General features: G+C 46.4%; 1 protein-coding gene across 1 annotated transcript in view; it reads right to left on the minus strand.

Moving 5' to 3' along the window:
* LOC146182982 (uncharacterized) overlaps positions 1–20,344 on the minus strand; it is a 109,964-nt gene that overhangs the window by 40,086 nt on the left and 49,534 nt on the right. The window contains exon 6 of the mRNA XM_084608316.1: positions 6,575–6,628. Coding sequence (XP_084464442.1) covers positions 6,575–6,628 — 54 coding nt within the window. The remainder of the gene's footprint in view (positions 1–6,574; positions 6,629–20,344) is intronic.

Consider the following 20,344-nt stretch of genomic DNA (forward strand, 5'->3'; position numbering starts at 1 on the left):
GTTCTCAGTGGCGGATCCGGATTTTCTTGAGACCTGGGCCTTTAAAACTAAAGCTTCTGATGCGATTTCGAAATCTAGAATCCTACTCTGCAAAATTCTTCCTTCAAATGCCGCATGTATGCGGTGTCATCAACCACAGCGGAATAAAAAGTGATCATGCAGCGCTCTCCTTCCGTTTTATTACCACGAACTGGGTTTCATGTACCAGTTTTTTAAAGAGCGGCGTGACGATTTTTCATTAAGATAGTGTATTTATTACTAACCCTTTCTTAAAGAGCAATGTAATAATTTTCCATTAAAAAGTGTAATCCTTCAACTAACAATATAATTGTAATTAGGTGGGTGGATGAGGTTAAAAAGTTTACAGATGTCAGGTGGATGCAGCTAGCGCAGGATCGGGTTAATTGTAGGACAATAGGAAACGCCTTGGCCCTGCATTGGACATAGTTCAGGTGATGATGAATATAATCTCTTCAAACGCAATCTTCATTTACGTGACGGAAGGATTGCACTTAAGCACTGAAGTATTCGCTTCGTGCAATTTACGTCTTTATCGTCGCAAGCATGTCGCGCTCTATAAAGGTAGACAGCACGTATTTTAGATTTCGATGCAATTCGAGGGTTTGGATGATTACAGTTTTTAGTTTAAGTGCACGAAATACCTTGACGCCAGCATTTGAAGCAGTACCGCGATCAGCGATTCAATTCACGGCGGCTGTCATATTTCTCCGCACAGAACGTCCACGGTTGAGGGCAGCATGATAACGTCAGTGATGTTACCAGTACATTTCCCGCATCGAAACGCGCGATTCGGAGAAGCAACAGCAACTCTACAGAAACAAAAGTGCTAGAAACATTACTTGCTGGCATCAGAAAAGGCACCGAAGGATTTGAGCGAAAGCAACAACACAAAAAAATATTGCCGTCCGTTACTTCATCACCGACCTTCTCGGCAATCCTTCAGCGCTATGAGAAGAAGGTCGAGTTTTACTCTTTCATTACGTTGAAAGGGGGTGTTTATTGTCTTTTAACAAGGATAATAGCCCTCTTAAATTGCACAGAGAACCACAAAAGAACACAGCCAGTATAGGCCTCCACAAGCGAGCTCGACCAGCGCACCGGCACTTCGTCCTTCTTCTCCTCGTCTTTGAGATATCCTCGCCTAGTTCATCCTCGTCTTCATAATATCTTCGCAGAGCTCACTACAATTTCCCCCAGAGTGAAGAGGAGCCATCCTGGCGACTTATGGTGAGGGCAAGAGGAGCGGATCGGTAGTACGTTTTGAGGCGGCTCACGTGCACAGTTTCGCGGCCGCGATGACGCATGTCCGAAGAGGGAGTGAGTGGCTCCACGATGTAATTCACAGGGGAGGTTTGGCGGACAATGCGGTAAGGGCCGTGGTACTCGGTTCTAAATTTTGGTGACAATCCCGGTGGGGTGTCAGGAACCCAGAGCCAAACAAGGGATCCTGTAGGGAAAACGTGTGGCGTCTGATCTTTGTCGTGACGATACTTTTGGCGGCCTTGCGATTCCGATGTTAAACTGCGGGCTAGCTGGCGGCATTCTTCCGCATGTTTGGCAACGTCTGAAAGGAGAGTCCACTCGGAAGAGTCGGGACGATATGGTAAAATAGTGTCCATCGTGGACGATGCCTCAGGACCATAAAGCAGGAAGAAAGGGCTAAATCCAGTGGTTGAATGCGTGGCGGTATTTTATGCGTACGTCACGAAAGGAAGAACAGCGTCCCAGTTGGTCTGATCAGCGGCAACGTACACTGTGAGCAAGAGTACGATTGAAGCGCTCAGTCAGCCCGTTAGTTTGAGAGTGGTAGGCTGTTGTGGTCCGATCTATGATGCGACATTCGGCCAGTAGAGCTTCAGAGACGTTGGAAAGGAAGACGCGTCCTCGGTCACTAAGCAGCCCTCGCGGCGCGCCGTGGCGAAGAACAAAATGGTGTAGCAAGAACAGGGCAACTTCACGGGCAGTAGCGGCGGGTAAAGCGCGGTCTCGGCATACTGGGTGAGGTCTGTCGATGCCGATGATAATCCACCGGTTCCTAGAAACCGTGCAGGGAAGTGGCCCGTAAAGGTCACCGCCAATGCGGTCAAAAGGGCGCGCCGGGCATGGAAATGGTTGCAAAGGGCCAGAAGCACGACTTGTGGATGACTTGCGGCGCTGACAGGCGATGCAGGAGCGGACGTATTTGCGAATATAGCCGAACATGCCGCGCCAATGGTAGCGTTGAGAAATTCTCTGAAACCTCTGGACTACACCAGGATGGGCACACTGAGGGTCGGCATGGAAAGAGTCTCAAAGTACTGGTCGTAAATGGCGGGGAATGACGAGGAGCCACTGTCGACGATCAGGCATATAATTGCGGCGGTAGTGAAGACCGTCTCGTTGGGCAAAGTGTGGTGCTTGACGGCGTAAAGTCCGAGAAGGCACAGCGTTTGGAGAAGTGGACACGATGTCGATACGAGATGCGAGCCACGGGTCTTTTCGCTGCACCGCAGGCATATCAGCGATTGTTAGTGACGAGAGGTAGGGATCAGCCGCCGAGGAGCAAGGAGGGTCGATGGATAGGGGAGAACGATACAGAGCGTCGGCGTCCATGTGTTTACGTCCAGAGCGATATATAACGCGGATGTCAAATTCCTGAAGGCGGAGAGCCCATCGTGCGAGGCGGCCGGACGGGTCTTTAAGAGAGGAGAGCCAACATAACGCGTGGTGGTCCGTGACGACGTCAAACTGGCGACCGCACAGGTAGGGTCGGAATTTTGTTAGTGCCCACACAATGGCCAAACACTCCTTTTCCGTAACTGAGTAGTTGCATTCAGTTTTGGAGAGGACGCGACTCGCGTATGCGACGACGTATTCTTGAAAGCCATTTTTCCGTTGCGCCAAAACCGCCCCGAGGCCAACGCCACTCGCATCAGTATGGACCTCGGTAGGAGCTGTGTAGTTGTAGTGGCGGAGGATTGGTGGCGAAGTCAAAAGACGGCGCAATGCGGTGAACGCTTCGTCGCCCTCGACTGACCACGCAGTTAAGTCACTGTTTCCCCCGAGTAGCTTCGTGAGGGGTGCAATTATAGAGGCGAAATTCCGCACGAAGCGCCGAAAATAGGAGCATAGACCAACGAAGCTTGGAAGTTGCTTGAACGAGACCGGCTTAGAAAACTCCGCCACATCGCGCAGCTTGGCCGGATTAGGGAGAACACCTTCCCTAGAGACGATGTGTCCCAAAATGGTCAACTCCCGGGATTGAAGTGACACTTCTTGAGATTCAGATGTAGGCCGGCGTCAGTAAGACAAACAAAAACTTGCCGCAAGCACTCTAGGTGCGTGGCGAAGTCGGTGGAAAAGACAAAACTGTCGTCCAGGTAGCAGAGGCAGATGTGTCACTTGAACTTCCGCAAGAAGTTATCCATCATCCTCTCGAATGTGGCGGGCGCGTTGCACAAACCGAAGGGCATTACATTAAATTCATAGAGGCCATCCGGGGTCACAAATGCGGTCTTCTCTCTGTCATAGGCGGCCATTGGTACTTGCCAGTGACCGGAACGTAAATCAAGAGACTAAAAGTACTCGGCACCTTGGAGGCAATCAAGAGCGTCGTCTATACGCGGCAGGGGGTGATTGTCCTTGTGGGTAATTTTGTTCATTCGCCGGTACTTGACACAAAAGCGAACTGAGCCATCTTTCTTCTTTACTAGGACCACTGGTGAAGACTAGGCGCTTTGAGACGGCGGGTTACACCATGTTGTAGCATGTCCTCAACTTGCTCACTGATGACGCGACGCTCTGCCGCTGACACACGATAGGGTCGCTGTCGAAAAGGCGAGTTAGAGCCGGTCTGAATGTGATGCGCGACTTTGGTAGTGCGGCCGAGAGGTGTATGGGCGGCGTCGAAAGCGGAGCGAAACGTCTGTAAAAAGGCCACAAGCTGCGTCCGGCAGGTGGAAGGAAGAGCGTCATCTATGGCGTTTCGGAAGAAGTTATCTGGCAACGAATCAGACGTCGAATAGGACTGGAGAGCATCGATGTAGTTACTATGGTAGGTCTCAGAGGCGTCTAGGTTAGAGAGAAGGTTGGCTGGTTGAACAGAACCGTGAGATGCCCCACGTAGCAGAGTATTCGGGCGCGGAGACGGATTGTAGATGAGTAGCATCGTGAAGCCACCGTAAACATCGAGAACAGCAGACGGCAGCGGCAGGTGCTTGCGATGGATGAAGAATGCAGACGGCGTCAATAAAACACTAAGGGCTGACACGGCAGGACACGATAAAGGCACAAGGGCCCAGGCCTCTGGTGCTACGTCGACATCTTCAGCGATGGTAAGCTTTTGAGGACACAGTGAACTGTTGTCGTCGGGCAGTGCGTCGCACAGTGCAGAAAATTTCACTTCAGCTCGGCTGCAATCGATCACGGCGTTATTTTTAGACAAGAAGTCCCATCCGAGGATGACGTCGTGGGAGCAAGACGACAAAACTAGGAACTCAACACTATACAAAACACCTTCAATGACGACACGTGCTGTACATGCTGCTAAAGGTGCCATCCTCTCTTCACTGGCAGTGCGGAGTGACAAACCATCAAATGACGTCGTAACTTTGTGTAATCGTCGGCAGAGTCGCTCATGAATCACTGACACTGCAGCACCTGTATCACCCAGCGCATATACGGATAGACCATCGATAGAGATCACTATAACGTTCGTGGGCGAAATTTGAGGCCTTGAGCTTCTCGCAGAGCACGTAGGTCTTGCCTCAGGAACCGCGGAGCTTAGTATCCCTCGTCAGCAGGTGGTGGTCACCGGCGCATTGGTGACAGTGACCGGCGCCGCGGAGAAGGAGAACGACGGGTTGTATACGAACGCTGTTCTGTGGCGTACGCAGGCGGAGAGTGGGCAGAATGAAGCAGCGGCGGGGAGTAATCAGAAAACGGAGGCCCGGTGGCGCGGCCATGCGACGACGAAATCGACGAGCCACATGTCCAGCGAAACCACAGTAGTAGCGAATTGGGCGATTGTCCGAAGTACGCCAAGGCTTGTAACAGCGCGGACTGGAACGATGAAGCTGAGCCGTTTGATCAAGCGGTGCAGGGCGCATGGCAGGCTGCATGGGTAGTGACGGCTTAGGCGGTGGCCGCGCAGCCACAGCCGCGTAGGTCAAAGGGGCTGGAAGAGCAGGTTGACTATACTGGGTTGGTGCTCCGACGTATGTCAAAGGAGCAACAGAAGGAGCTTCAGGAAGCGTGGGAAGTGCTTCTACGACTTGTTCGCGGATGACGTTTTGCAACTTCGGCACCAAAGGAGACGGAGCGTCAGGACGTTGGTAAGCGAGTGATAGTTGACGGGCAACTTCTCGAACAAACTGTTTTATTTGTGGCTGCAAGGACGACTGGTCTGTGTCAGCTGTTAAAGCTGAAAGGGGTTCCTGGTGTGAGAGCGAAGATCGAGTGATGTTGCGGCGCTTGCGTAATTCATCAAAGTTTTGGCATGCATTGAAAGCATCGACGACGGTTGCTGGATTTCTGGCCAGAAGCATCTGGAACGCGTCATCATCAATCCCTTGCATATTGTGACCAATCTTGGCATGGTCTGGCATTGAAGTTTCCAAGCGCTTGCAAAGGTCTACAACATCTTCAATATAACTGGTAAAATTTTCGCCAGGAAGCTGTGCACGGCCGCGCAGGTGTTGCTCAGCACGCAGCTTGCGCACAGTAGGTCGACCGAAGATATCGGCAAAACTGGTCTTGAAAGCAGACCACGAAGTGATGTCGGTCTCTTGGTTGTGGAACCATAGGTTGTCCACGTCCGTTAGGTAGAATATTACATTACTGAATTTTCGGGCGTCCTCCCATTGGTTGTGAGTACTAAACCGCTCATATGAATCTAGCCAGTCTTCCACGTTATGGTCGCCGGTTCCGTTGAATATAGGAGGATCCCGTTGGCACAAAACTCTAGCGCAGAAGACGGCGGACGAGGGCCCGGTTGGACTAGGGGTGCTGGCTTTGTTCATGACTGTTGGCGGGAGTGTGCGGCTTCGTAGCTCCAGGACGGCAGATAATCCCCATCTCCACCAAGTGAAAGGGGGTGTTTACTGTCTTTTAACAGGGATAATAGCCCTCTCTAAGTTGCACAGAGAACCACACAAGAACACAGCCAGTCTAGGCCTCCACAAGTGATCTCGAGTAGCGCAGCGGCATTTCGTCGTTCTTCTCCTCGTCTTTGTGATATCCTCGCCTAGTTCATCCTCGTCTTCATAATATCTTCGCTGAGTTCACTACAACGTCATTTTCAACTTCAACGCAAAACCCCTTTCTATGCGTTAACAGCGTTATATAGTTTGGAATAACTGAATATCTAGAATACTCAAGAAATGAAGAAGGTGCCCTTTAAGTGCATGTAAGGAACACAATTATATGAGCTGCATTTCAGAGTTGATGCTTGGTTAAACTAAGACTCGTTCAGACATTCGTTTTAATAACAATAAGCCCTACTTAAAGGAAACAAACGACATGGCATCAAGTCATGCATTCTTATACTGTCGATTATCCACGAGGCATCTCTTACCACTGTCCCAGTTTTCTTCCTCTTCACATTCTGTCGCAGCAGGTGGTTGGCCACCTGCACACAAATTACTATTAGTGAGGAATGCTATCAACGTGCCCAGTTTTACTCATCTAAAGTTCTGCATTTGTTTATGATAGTGCGTAAAGCAGCTTGACCATCGCGACCTCTTTTAAAGCAATGCTGACTGCTCTGATAGAAGCAACACATTCAAACGTGCCATAAAAGGATACCTATTTGCAAACAATATTGAAACTTCTCCAATCTAACTTTTCAAAATTTTTCTACGTTGATCTCAACAATTTGGTTGAATTTTCTTGGTAGGAGCAAATGAATCAACCGCCTATGTTAGCAGCTTAAGACTGGATGGCCAATTATGATTCTTTTGTATATGCCTGTAATACGGATTATTTTGCTTTTGTTGTGTACTTCTTTTGCTGCTGTGATTTCACGTCTGTAACACTCTTTTTGCAGCATATGCGTTTATTATCTGTGTTAGGTTGTATATGCCTAGATTGATAAAGTATTATTTCACTGGTCTGTCAAACTTTGCTTGGGCGCCGAGGCATCGTCAGGTTTTTCAACCTTTTGCGTCGGCTGCCCCTTTCTATAGAAAGAATAGAAGAACAAGAATACAAATATATGAATAATGGAAAATTATAGCACAACATTGTCGATTTTGTTCGCTCCCTGAGCAAACAGCGATGCGGACAAACCGTAGCAAGTAGGATAAGCCATAGACTGCACAGTGTTTCAAGTAGCAGAAGAGAGTGTTTGTTAATTATTTGCTGTCACATGTCAAGAACTCGAGAATTTCGTTATTTGCAGATGAATTCAAATTATTCCGTAAGATTGGAGATATTAAGGACTGCCGCTAATTGCAAGCTGACATTAACAACGTGAGAAATGGTGTTTGTTGAATCGCTTAAAGTTCAATATTAAGAAGACTTCTTTCATGTCTCTAAGTAGGAAACGCGACGCAGTTGTGTTTGATTAAACACTTTTGGCGGGTCAGATTTCTCGTGTGGCCCATGTACGAGACCTTGGTGGTGTTGTTGATTCAAGGCTTGATTTTAGATTGCATCTAAACTCAATTGTGTTACGCGCATGGAGACGTTTTGGTCTTATCTCTAGTAAATGTGCATTTGCTTTCCCTGCAGCAACCTCTCTCAACCGGACTGACACAAGATAGCGATTCCCTGAGTGCACCACATGCATTCACAGGCTACTAGTACGTCAAGCACCCACTATTCGCACCACATCGAAAAGAAGCGGCCAGCACGGATTTGTCGTGCGCAAGCCACGTTTCCAATTCTGCAGGATAATTGCTCATATAAGTTATTTTATCTTTCCCTTCAGCAAACTTTCAAACATGTCGTCAGCAAAACAGAGCTCACTTATTCTCGGCATCAAGTGGTGCAGCACACATCCCGTATTTTGCGTGCCGAGCCCGCTCTTCTCTCGTGAAAGCCCCTTCATTGTACTTTCATACTTAAACCACGGAGACGTGCGCAAAGGGCATGTCTTCCGTTTAGGTATACATACTACCTATAAATCGCCAGAACGATACCACCCCTGGTGAACAGACCTTGGTGGATGAGGGGGTGCATCCTAGTAACAAGCTTAATGGACGAAACACAGACAATGACTAGGAAACAGGACAAGAGCTGCATCTCAGAACGTGGCTAATGTGGATAGTTCGTAATACATAACAGCTAAATGTACTACACAGAGCAACTTTATGACTAGAGCCAAGAAAATAGGGGATATTGCAGCGAAACCTTCAAAACTCTATTTGTTGTTTTTTAACAGCCGCCGGCATGCGGCCTTATCACTCTGATTCTGGATCGAGTATCAGTTCTGTGTTCTTTGTTTGTTTATGCTCGATGTCGCGAGACGCACCTTTATCAGTTTCGTTGTAGCGAAAGATGCACGAGATCTATCTCGAAGATTCCGGCCACTCGTGCGTCTTCCTACAATGTTCGAGCATGTTCTTGTAGCAGTTGCGACGTTATCTAGATTGTTCTGAGCAGCCTTTAAATTGAGCTTTGACGAGTGCAACGGGCATTCTTTGTTCGACGATCGACGAGCAAGTTTGTTGCTATCGCCGCCGCCGAGTTGCTTAGTTGTTTTGCGGGCGCAAGTCAGCGCAATAAAAAGTTCATTTCAGTACCATCAAGACTGTGTCTTCTTTGGTGTCAACGGCCTTGTCACCACAACGTGACATCTGGTGGAGGTGCTGCCCGTGATCCTTCAACTGAAGACCTCAGCCTTATTCCTGTTACCCTGAGGGACCAGCCTTCGGGTCACCGAGTCAGCCGCCGACTCCAAGGCCTACAACCGGAACACGGTCTGCTGCCTTACCCCGTTTTACTCCAGAAGGCATCAACATCGCAAATGGCCCAGCCAACAGCACCAGTCATCTTCGTGACGCCCCGGAAGCCTCCATTTTCCAAGGACTGCCCAGTGAAGATGCGGAAGACTAGATGGACCTTTTCGACCGTGTGGCAGAATTCAACGGCTGGAACGACGCCGCGAAATTCAGGCAGGTCTACTTTGTTCTTCAAGGACATGCCCGAATTTGTTTCGAAAATCATGAGGCAGCTATGAAGGATTGGAAGATTTACTAGGAAGCATTTCTGACTGCCTTTTTAAACGTCGTCCGAAAGAAAAGAGCCCAGGCTTTCCTTCGTCAAGACTTCAACTCCCTGACGAGCCAGTCCTGGCGTACATTGAGAAGATGAAGCGCCTCTTTCTCCGAGCCGACCCGAACATTACCGAAGGTGAGAGAGTCAAATTTTTAGAGCGAGGCGTTAAAGAATCGCTTTTTACAGGTCTTGTTCGAAATCCGCCAAAAAAAGTGGCCGAACTTGATACGGAAGCGTCTACGATCGAGTAGACGTTAGACACCCGGATGCACCACTACGAGCGACCACTTCAACCGGACTACTCAAGCCACTACCCAAACGCATCTGCGGGCGGGGATAATCTTCGGCACCTCATCCGAGAGATATTGCGAGAGGAGCTCCGCCCATTGCTGCCATCATCACAACCCCAGGTTGCGACGCTCGCGGACGTCGTACGTCAAGAAGTCCAGCAGGCACTGGGCGTTCCTCAAGCGACGACTCCCATGGCTCCAGTGTATGAAAAAGCCGCGATGAATTATGCTGCTGCATTACGTCGTCCTCCAGCCCGACGCGACCTCCCAAGCCCTCGTCGCTGCCATCCTGCCCCCGAAAGCCGCCCCTTGGCCCCCGCCCGCCAAGTCTACCAACAATATCCAAGCCCCAGGAGATGCGATGCCTGGAGGACATCTAACAACCGACCGCTCTGCTTCCTTTGTGGAGAGGCAGGATACATCATACGTCACTGCCCGTACAGGCGGATCGGCCTCCGTGGTTTTGCTCTCGACGCTCCGCGACCCCGTCCTGGCGAGGGACCACAGGAAATCAACGACGGCCTGCCGAAGTTTCCCACTACGTGAAGACATTTCGTGAGTGCCAACGAAGCAAGACGCCGCCTATCAGACCAGGACTACTAAACCCGACTCCGCCCCCAGACCTGCCCTTTCAACAAATTGGGATGGATCTCCTCGGCCCCTTTCCAGCTTTGTCTATGAGTAACAAGTGGATCATCGTGGCCACTGACTACCTTACCCGTTACGCCGAAGCGAAAGCACTGCCAAATGGTACAATGGCAGAAGTTGCCAAATGTTTTGTCGAAGAAATTCTCTTGCGACACGGCGCCCCAGAAGTGCTAATCATGGACAGTCGAACGGCGTTTACGGTTGAGTTGACGCAAGCCTTCCTGGAATACAGTCATACAAGCCATCGACGAACTGCGTACCATCCCCAGACCAATGGCCGTACGGAGCGCCTGAACAAAACGATCGCGGACATGATCGCCATGTACGTCGATGCTGAACACAAGACCTGAGAGGTCATCTTGCCGTACGTGATCTTTGCGTATAACGCGGCTGTCCAGGAGACGACCAGAGCGACGCCGTTCAAGCTTGTGTACGGCAGGGAGCCCACGATGACGCTCAACACAATACTGCCGCACGTAAGCAAAGAGGACAACCCTGACGTCGCTGCCTACCTGCAGCGTGCAGAGGAAGCCCGACGACTCGCACGGTTGCGTATTAAAGAACAACAGCGCACCGACAGCCGACGATACAACTTACGACGACGTGACGCACAGTACAATTAAGGAGACCAAGTGTGGGTTCGGACACCAATTCGCTGTCGCGGACTAAGTGAAACGTTCTTGCGTCGATACTTCGGGCCGTACAAAATCATTCACCGCGTCGGACCACTGGGCTATGAAGTCGTTCCCGACGGAACGTCAGCATCACAACGTCGACGCGCACGCCCAGAAATTGTACATGTTGTACGGCTGATGCATTATTACACGCATTAAGGAATCTGTAGTGTATAAACTTTGCATTGTTTTTATTTAAATCGCTTTGTTTTGCAACATCCAGGCGATGTTTTTTTAAGCGGGAAGTAATGCCGCGAAACCTCCAAAACTGTATTTGTTGTTTTTTAGCAGCCGCCGGTATGCGGCCTTATCACTACGATTCTGGATCGCGTATCAGTTCTGTATTCTTTGTTTGTTAATGCTCGATGTCGCGAGACGCACCTTTATCAGTTTCGTTGTAGCTCAAGATGCACAGAGATCTGTCTCGAAGATTATGGCCACCCGCTTGTCGTTCTACAATGTTCCAGCTTGTGCTTGTAGCAGTTGCGACGTTATCTAGATTGTTCTGAGCAGCCTTTAAATTGAGCGTTGACGAGTGCGACCGGCATTCTTCGTTCGACGATCGACGAGCACGTTTATTGCTATCGCCGCCGCCGTGTTGCTGTGTTGTTTTGCGGGCTCAAGTCAGCCCAATAGAGTTCATTTCGGTAACTTCAAGCCTGTGTCTTCTTTTTGTATCAACGGCCTCGTCACCACTACGTGACGATATGTTGCTCCTTTTTTTATTCGTGCTAGTCTTGGACTTCTGTGTAGAATTTTCAGATGTGGCCTGTCTGCTTCACGTTGTCTGTTTTGCGGATTTTCTTCTGGTTTCTACGTGAAACGCGCCAAGTCGCCAGCATTGCGGGAGCAGTGGTATTTTTTAAATATAACGTGAAGCTAAAGAGATCACGGTTGGCGTCTGAACATCAGCTAGAGAAAAAAAAATAACTTAGAAGAATGAGAAAAAAAAAGCGATTAAACAGCTAACCGCTCGAGGAGAAATTCTTTAATTCAACGTATACACTATACGATCGGGATGGATGCGGAATACAGAACATGATGCCTATTGACGTGATGGAATGCGGTTGGCTTTGACGGCCGCTGCCGTGAAGCGGCGTCAATAGAACTCACCGCTACCTTTGAATACACTTCGGCAGACACTTTTCCGTACAATGGGCTCCTGCTTGATGCTTTCGTTGTCATCATTGTATTATATTGGATTAGAGTGGGCGATAAATAGGTCGACCGTATTGACATGTACTGCTCCGTCCCGTTGGCTCATTGGTCAGGGCCTTCACCATATTATCCTGAGCAGCGGATTATATCCCGTACACCTAAACCGTTTTTCCAGGGAGGCGCAACACAAGATTGGCGTGTACTCTGCGATTTATGTGCGCAGTGAGAACGCCAACCAGAAAGAATTTTCGCAGCCCATCATTGCGAAGTGAGTAGGCAGGCGTACAGCACGGCTTCAGCCATGTCTGACAGACAACCTATTCTACTGCTACAGGTGCGTAACTGTCTTTCTATACACTCACAAAAGAACGACAATCGCTGCGTGTTGCTGTTCCCGTGCCCACGGGTTTGCTTTGAAATATTATCCGAGTGTCTAAACAATGGTGTTTTAGTACTGATGTCAGGAGATGTTGAAGAAAATCCCAGCCCTCCCCCCTTAACACGCAGTGCTCAAAATAAAGGATCCGCTAGCGCAATTGAAAGCTCCGCGGACCAAATAGAACCATGCGTGCCTATAACTAGAGCAACAACTTCCCAAAACGACGAGATACTGCACGTCCTCAGGCTTCTGCAGGAGCAGTCGGCTTCAGTGACCACCAGTATTCAGAAGCTAAAACAAAGTGTTGTGAAATCCGTCAAGCTGAGGAAAATATTGGATTAGTTGTCGGGGACATAATCAGCAGGCTTGCACAGGTTGAACGAAAAGTGGAAGAAAAAGACAATCTTAAAGGAAATATGGAACACACAATCAGCGATCTCCGCAAGCAAAATGCGCTTTTTGCAATTGCGGTTGAGCGAACTGGAGGACAGAACCCGGCGCGATAACTTGTTATTCCACAGAATTGCGGATCAAAAAGAAACATGGCAGCAAACCGATGCGAAAGTGCTGAACCTGCTCGATAACGAGATAGCTTCATCGGACATTCAGTGCGCGCATAGAATCGGACAACACAACTCTTCTAGAAACCGCCCCGTTATAGTGAAATTCACGAATTACAAGACCAAAGAAAAAGTTTTGCAAGCAAAACCAACGCTAAACGATAACGAAATAAGTATAACAAAGGACTTTCCCCAGCCACACGCCAAGCCAGAAAGAGGTTAATCGAATATGCCAAATCCTTACCCGGCTCGCCATTCTTCAAGCTCAAGTACAATAAGCTAGTTATCGACAAGTGCTTTACATATGATCCTATCGCAGACAACATATCAGAGTTACCCCGCGCTACCTCAAAGCAAACGGTCGCTGGTAGTCCGGTTACTAGTTCAACGCAGTCACCTTCTGAGCAACAAAATGCATCGTTATCCGAATAACGTATACAGAGGGGTAGTGGCTGTAGTTCCCCACCAACACACGTGTTTGCTTGTTCACTAAATAAGAAGCGCTATCAAAAAATTTACTGAACTTTCGTCTCTTGGCGACTCTTGTTCCGCTGATATTTCAGTACTAACCGAGACAAGGCTTCATGGGCACATTCGCGGCAGTGAAATTCTTGACTCGCCTAACAAAATTCAATTCTATCGATGCGATAGAAGCGCAAGGCAAGGTGGTGGTGCCCTTATAGCCGTTAACAAACACATCGAATATTTCGCTCTTAACATAGCTATGTTTTTGGAAATGGAACGGGTAAATCTAAAACTAACTTACCGTCATGTTATATTAGGGGCTTGTTATCGCGCTCCGAACAAATCACTGACATTTGTCTCTGAGCTTCATGGCACCATTTACATCGTAACGGCGCGATTCCCGAAAACACCTATATTTTTACTGGGTGATTTTATTTTCCTGAAATTATCTGGCTGGAAGGCGCTAATCCTATACATTTCAGTTCCTCGACTTCTTAAGAATTTGTAGATTATGTTCGGTGTTTTAATCTAGCGCAGATTGTCACAAAACCAACACGCATAACCGATACTACAGCTAACATACTAGATCTAGTTCTTTGTTCAAGCCCTGAATTATGCTCAGAAAAAACATTCTTACTAGGTGTGAGATCATCTTGCATTAAATGTTCACATTACCATCTCCAAACAGAAAAGATCAAAGGCAACTAAATCACTGCGTAATTACCATCGCGCCGACTTTAACCAAATGAACCACAAGCTAATACTCTTTCTAACGAAGCTCCTAGAAGGTTTTGAGCTACGCCCCGTTGAAGCTAACTGGACATTGTTCAAGAACAAGGTTGCTGAGCTTACTGTTTCTTTCCTATTCGAAATATCCCATATAATCCAAAGGCACCGTGGTATAGCTCGCACATTAGGCGGCTATCTAACCGATAGAAATGCTTATACCGGTTAGGTAAAACCTCGCGCCGCCAGTTTCGCTGGTCATCATATCGCATCGCAAATGATGCTTATATTTCTGCCGTTACAAATGCTAAAAAATGTTTTTCACTAAGACTTTACCGGATATGCTGATAGCAAATCCTAGAAAAGTTTGGAAAGTTTGCTAATCCGGCAGACAGGTCTAAAATCACTCTAACAAGCTCCGACGACGAACCTATTCCTGACAGTGAATGCTGATCAATATTAAAACATGTTTTCTCCAGTTTCTTCAATAAATCTCTGTTTAGCTACTTATCTTTTTTGTCGCGCTTATAATTATCTACCAATATACCCTATCACTATCAACCCCGATGGGATCGCCAAAATTATTGATGGCCTGAAACCTTTTTCAGCAGCCGGAACTGACTGCATAAACTCAGTTTTTAAAAAGAACAAGATTATATTCTTCTATTATTCTGTCTAAAGTATTCCAGCAATCTCTTGAGCATAGTACAATGCCGGCAGACTGGAAAATAGGGAAAGTGATTCCAGTACATAAATCTGGAAACAAACATTCACCTAATAATTATCGCCCTATTTCAATTGCCAGTATCCCCTGTAAGGTTCTCGAATATATCATTTTTTTTTCACACATAGTAAACTTTTTAGAATCTAACTCGTTTTTCAACGTGCACAACATGGTGTTCGCAAGTCTATTCGTGCGAAACACAACTTGTCCTTTTTACCCACAGGCTGCATACAATTCTTCATCGTCATTCAACTGCAGATTGCCTCTTTTTAAATTTCTCTAAGGCGTTTGATAAGGTTTGTCACCGGCTTCTGTTACTAAAATTGCGCACAATAGGACTTGACACGAATGTACTGAAATTGCTTGAACGCTTTCTAACAAAACGTCAGCAGTTCGTAGCAGCTACTAACTAAGCTTACACCCCGTCCTTTCTGGTAATCCGCAAGGTACCGTGCTTGGGCCCTTACTCTTCTTAATATTCAATAATGACCTGCCTGATACTGTTACCTCATCAATTCATGTATTTGCCGATGATTGTGTCCTTTTCCGTGAAATAATAACTGATGATGACGTACGCGCAATGCAAACTGATATTAACAATATCTCTTCCTGGTGCAATGCATAGGAAATGACACTAAATTTTAACAAATGTAAATTCTTACAAGTGTCAAGGTCGACTGGCAACTTACCTGCATATCAACTTAACAAAGTTGCTCTCGAATCAGTAACGTCATACAAGTACCTAGGCATTCACATCACATCTAACCTTAGCTGAGAACGCACGTCGAATTTATTGTCAACAAAGCTAACCGCCTGTTAGGCTACTTAAAACGGAACTTTCCCTCAGCCCCTGCTAACACAAAAGCTTCTTTTCTACAAAACCATTGTTCGTTCGCAACTCGAATACGCATCGTCAGTTTGGGATCCATGCACTAATGATCTTATTAACCAGCTAGAAATGACTCAGATCAACGCAGCTTCATTCAACTTCTCCAGCTATCATCGCACTGCCAGCGTATCAACAATGAAATCTAATCTCAACCTGTTAACTCTCGCAACTCGTCGAAAGCTCGCACGTATATGCCTGTTTCATAAGATATTTTATTATGATGACATACGCAATAAACTGCTCATTCCACCTTCTTATAAATCATCTCACATAGACCACATTCACAAAGTGGGCATAACTGCATGCAATGGTAGAAGTTTCCTTGACTCATTTATACCCCGCACATCGAAAGACTGGAATCGCCTTCTCACTCCTATTGCAACCATCACTAATTTTTCAATATTCCAGGTTGCCGTGCGCAATGTCTGCCATGCAAATTTTTGTTTGTACTGTATAATTTGTGCTTTAATTTTCCAGTGTTCACCTCGGAGTACCGTGAATTTAAACATTTCCGCCAAAATACTGTTTACATATTGTTTAATGATATCTTCTAAATACATTGTTTGAGTGCAAAATAATACTTGTGCAGTATTACGCAATTCTTAACTATGCTGACATCTTTTTTTTATTGTATACTTTTTATGCTGTGCATATTTTGTATTCTTGTACTCCACCTACTCGACTCTGTAATGTTCTTACCCTGAGGATAACAATAAACAAAAAATAAAAAATAAAAAGTCCCTCTAAGCCGATCTCGCTTCAGTATAAATCCTTCCAAACGAATCCGCCTTCAGAAGTAATATGAACTGTATCTTTCAGCAAGACATCCAAAGAAGAGTTTTCCTATTATACAAAACAAAGTGTCTTGCGAAATGTCCTGTTCATTTCATTGGTCTTTTAGGTGGCACTTATAGCTTTGGATTACATGGCACTTCCTTCAGTTACTGCGTTTCTGCGATAATATACGACACAACGATTATCTTCTTCTGTTCAGCATTATTAGCTTTTTTTCAGCATTGCCGCGCCCAAATTTCTTATGTCAACTGAGACAACTAGAGCTTTTCAATATTGTTTACAGCTTAATTAGCACGAATGGTATTAATTAGTAGTCGCTCGCGACGGTTGTAATGGCCAAGTTACGTCTGCCAATATATAATAATAATAATAATAATCTTTATTCAGTATAGTTAAAACAACATACACAAAAAGGAAGCGCGAAAGCCACAAGTGGGCTTGTGCGGCGACAACCGGCAGCCGCGGCAATCTGGGCGCTACATCAGAACTCCATCAGAGGCAAAAAAACGAAATGAAACAAGAAAAATAAACCCAGAGAAACATTTGGCACAACACATTATCAAAAAGTGCACTGATAACATCAGTACATATTAAAGGTTCTCTAACGCTGGAACAGTAACTCTCAGTGTTTTGCAGGTGGCCAAAGAAAATACATCGTACAGTAGTTCGCTGAAGATACCTGGAACATAATAGCGTCTTGTTGCTTTACCGTAGTGAGTGCGCACTCTCGCTTCAAGATAACGAGGAACACGTCTCAACGGTACCGGTTTCGTGTTTTTGTGCTCGTATGCACTGCTCCAAAAATATTTTAGTACTAAAATTAGTTTAAAAAGATTGTCAAAAGAAGGCAAACTGGCTGTTCTAAAAACACTGTTGAGCAAATTCTCCTGTGGCATGTAGAGGACGCTTGTAGCTATGTTTTTAAAATCCTATTAACTCGACATCTCCATGTGAAAGAGCAGTTAAAAAAACAACACATACCATATATTAAAACACTATACCCCAGAGCCTAGGCGATTAATTTTCTGTTAGAAAAAGGCATTATGTTTTTGAAATTAGGCAACATACATGCAACACTTCTAAGCCTCTTACAAATGTGGGTGAACTGAGTATTCCATGTCAGATGACTGTCTATGTGCATACCAAGATACTTAACCGACTGGGCGCTAGCTATAGGTTGACAAGAACACAAAGAGCAATATGAGGGGTGTAAATATATGAAACCTACACTTGGTACATCATTTTGCGGGTTACGAAAACAGACAAGTCTGGATTTGGTGCTAATTATTAGTATTGAGTTTGAGGCATAGCACTGACTAAATTTAATAGCGTCCTCCTAAAGATTAGCCAGGGAACATGAAAACTCAGGGTTGCTTGATACTAGTTCATTCGTTATTACAGCGCAAAGGTGGCACATAACAAGGGGAGGACACAACAGCACGACACAACAGTGCTGTTGTGTCCTCCTCTTGTTCTGTTCCGTCTTTGCACTGTAATAATGAATGTATGTAACCAACTCGCCCAAAATGTTGTATTATTGATAATAGTAAAGTGTCATCGGCGTAAAGAAATAGGGTGCATGCTTTCACGTGGTCACAAATACCATTCACCTCCGTTGAACAACTCGCTTCTTTTATTCACTGTTGGCATATATTGTCTATCAAGGAAGCAAGAATCACGTTACTTTAATTCACCTTCTACACCAGAATCAGCACCAGAGATATTTCCACTGCTCGTGCAGAAATACTAGTGGGCAAACACTTCTGAGGCATCAGGTGCAATTTGGATTGAAGAATAAGAGTGACAGCCTAAGAGAACAGTTCAAACAAAACCAACTGCGACCGCCTTCTAAATCGACGTAGTAATTCCTGATCCCCTCATCCCAACTTGACATAACATTGATATGCAGCGTGCGATTGTCACAATATGTCTGCACACAATGTTAGCCTTTTTCGAATCACAGTGGTGAAACGTAACTCCTCGCTGATATTTACCCGCCGTTATCGAATGCGCACTGGAGCATTTGGGAATATACTTCATAACGTGGGAGGAAAAATTTATTAACCCCCTCCCAGACGCCGGTAGAGGGACACAATGCGACAATACTTAGTAGACACCATAGCGTCAAAGCGAAGAAAACATTCTTGAAGGTCTGGAGAATGAACTAGGGGACACTGCCATTCTGGGCTCCTTACTCCGTCAAATGAGCTAACCGGGAAAAGTTACCAAGTGGCAAGGTTCAAAGGATACGATCATAAAAGTGAATCAAAAACTGTATTCATCAAATGAAGTTTAGAAGGGTACCCCAAGACACAGTATATTTGAGATCGGCTAGGCAAACTGGTTCGGTGAGTTGGTTGAGAGTCATCTCTCTGAGACGGACGCTGGTCGCGGGTTCGACACATTAATAGAGACAGACAGACATTAAGTAATCTCACTTATCCAGCAGTGTAAGAAATTAACGTAATATAACACAAAATCACCCTCCATTGCTCTGGCGAAGCGAATATGGTTCACTGTAAAGTTCTGAAGTATCCTTTAGTTGTGCTTCGCCATGGTGGGGCAGTAGATAGGGATGCGGTATCGAGCCACGGCGGTCGCTTTTTAATGGAGGCGAAAAGCAAGGCACGCCTGTTCTGTGCGATATCAGGCACTGTGAGTCGCGCACTACCCATGGGCTGCGCGTATGACATCGTATACGGCATGGACATGCGGGGATTTTTACCCCCAAGGTGCCTATATGATGAAGAGTATACGTGATCTATTAGAGAAGTTAAGTGATTAGTAAATAGACGAGAAGCAACGTCCATGAATGCTAGCATGAATCCAGAAATAGAGGTGGAAAACGGGAGCGCGTAACGCCGTTGTGTCAGCCACTTTTAGGATGTGGTCAGGATCCTTTCTCACATGATTAGTTACTTTCTTATAGCGAGAGTTACTTTGGCCATAGTCCCGCCATTTCGCGTGGGTCTCCGAAGAGCGAAGAAGGAAGAAAAAGAAAAAAATCAGGAAGAAGACAAAGAAGAGGAAGGAAAGAAGAAAAAAAGTAGACATGCTACTCGGTAGTTGGCAGAGGCGAACAACAACAGCGAGTTGTTATGGCAAAATGTTTGTTCTAACGTTGTTACGGTGGTAGGCGCCCGGAGTTAGACGTAGAGACGTTGTCTCACTACACACCAATGAGAATGGTTAACGACAAGAGGCAAGGGATGCTCATAGGTGAAGTTATTCCCCAAGCTGGAACCACATAGTAACTACGATGTCAAACGCATCTCTTTACTTTCAAGCCGAACCTAATCGAAGCCGTGTAGATTCCTCTCGCGTACCTGAAGCGTCAACCACAAGCTAAACCACGGTTAATGTTTCAAGATAATTTTGAGAGCACGTTTTTCCTTGAAAAAAATGCGGGCTGCCTCACGTTCACCCCAAAGAGGATAAAGACTTTTTGAGTGACTACAGCGAACTGACTTCAGCACACATCGGAGCTTGCAAAAATCCCCAATTGCCCTGTCAGCACCAATACCTTTACAATTTCTCCCCGTCGGAGTGGCACAGTGGTTACGGCTATCGAATTCTGTTCCCAACGATACTGGATCGCATCCCGTCCTTGGCGGCCGCTTTTGGGTGGGGCCGTAAACAAAGCCGCCCGTGCGCTGTACGATGTCAGTGTACGTTAAAGAACCCCAGGTGGTCGAAATTGCTGGAGTCCTCCACTGCGGCGTCTCTCATAGCTCCAGTCGCTTTGGAAAATTACACCCCCAAACCAACCAAACCAACGAAACCAACCTTTACAATTTCGCCAAACCAATCGAAGCAT

Source organism: Amblyomma maculatum, chromosome 7, assembly GCF_055883805.1.
Source record: "Amblyomma maculatum isolate TAMU_Amacu chromosome 7, ASM5588380v1, whole genome shotgun sequence".
Classification (NCBI taxonomy): domain Eukaryota; kingdom Metazoa; phylum Arthropoda; class Arachnida; order Ixodida; family Ixodidae; genus Amblyomma; species Amblyomma maculatum.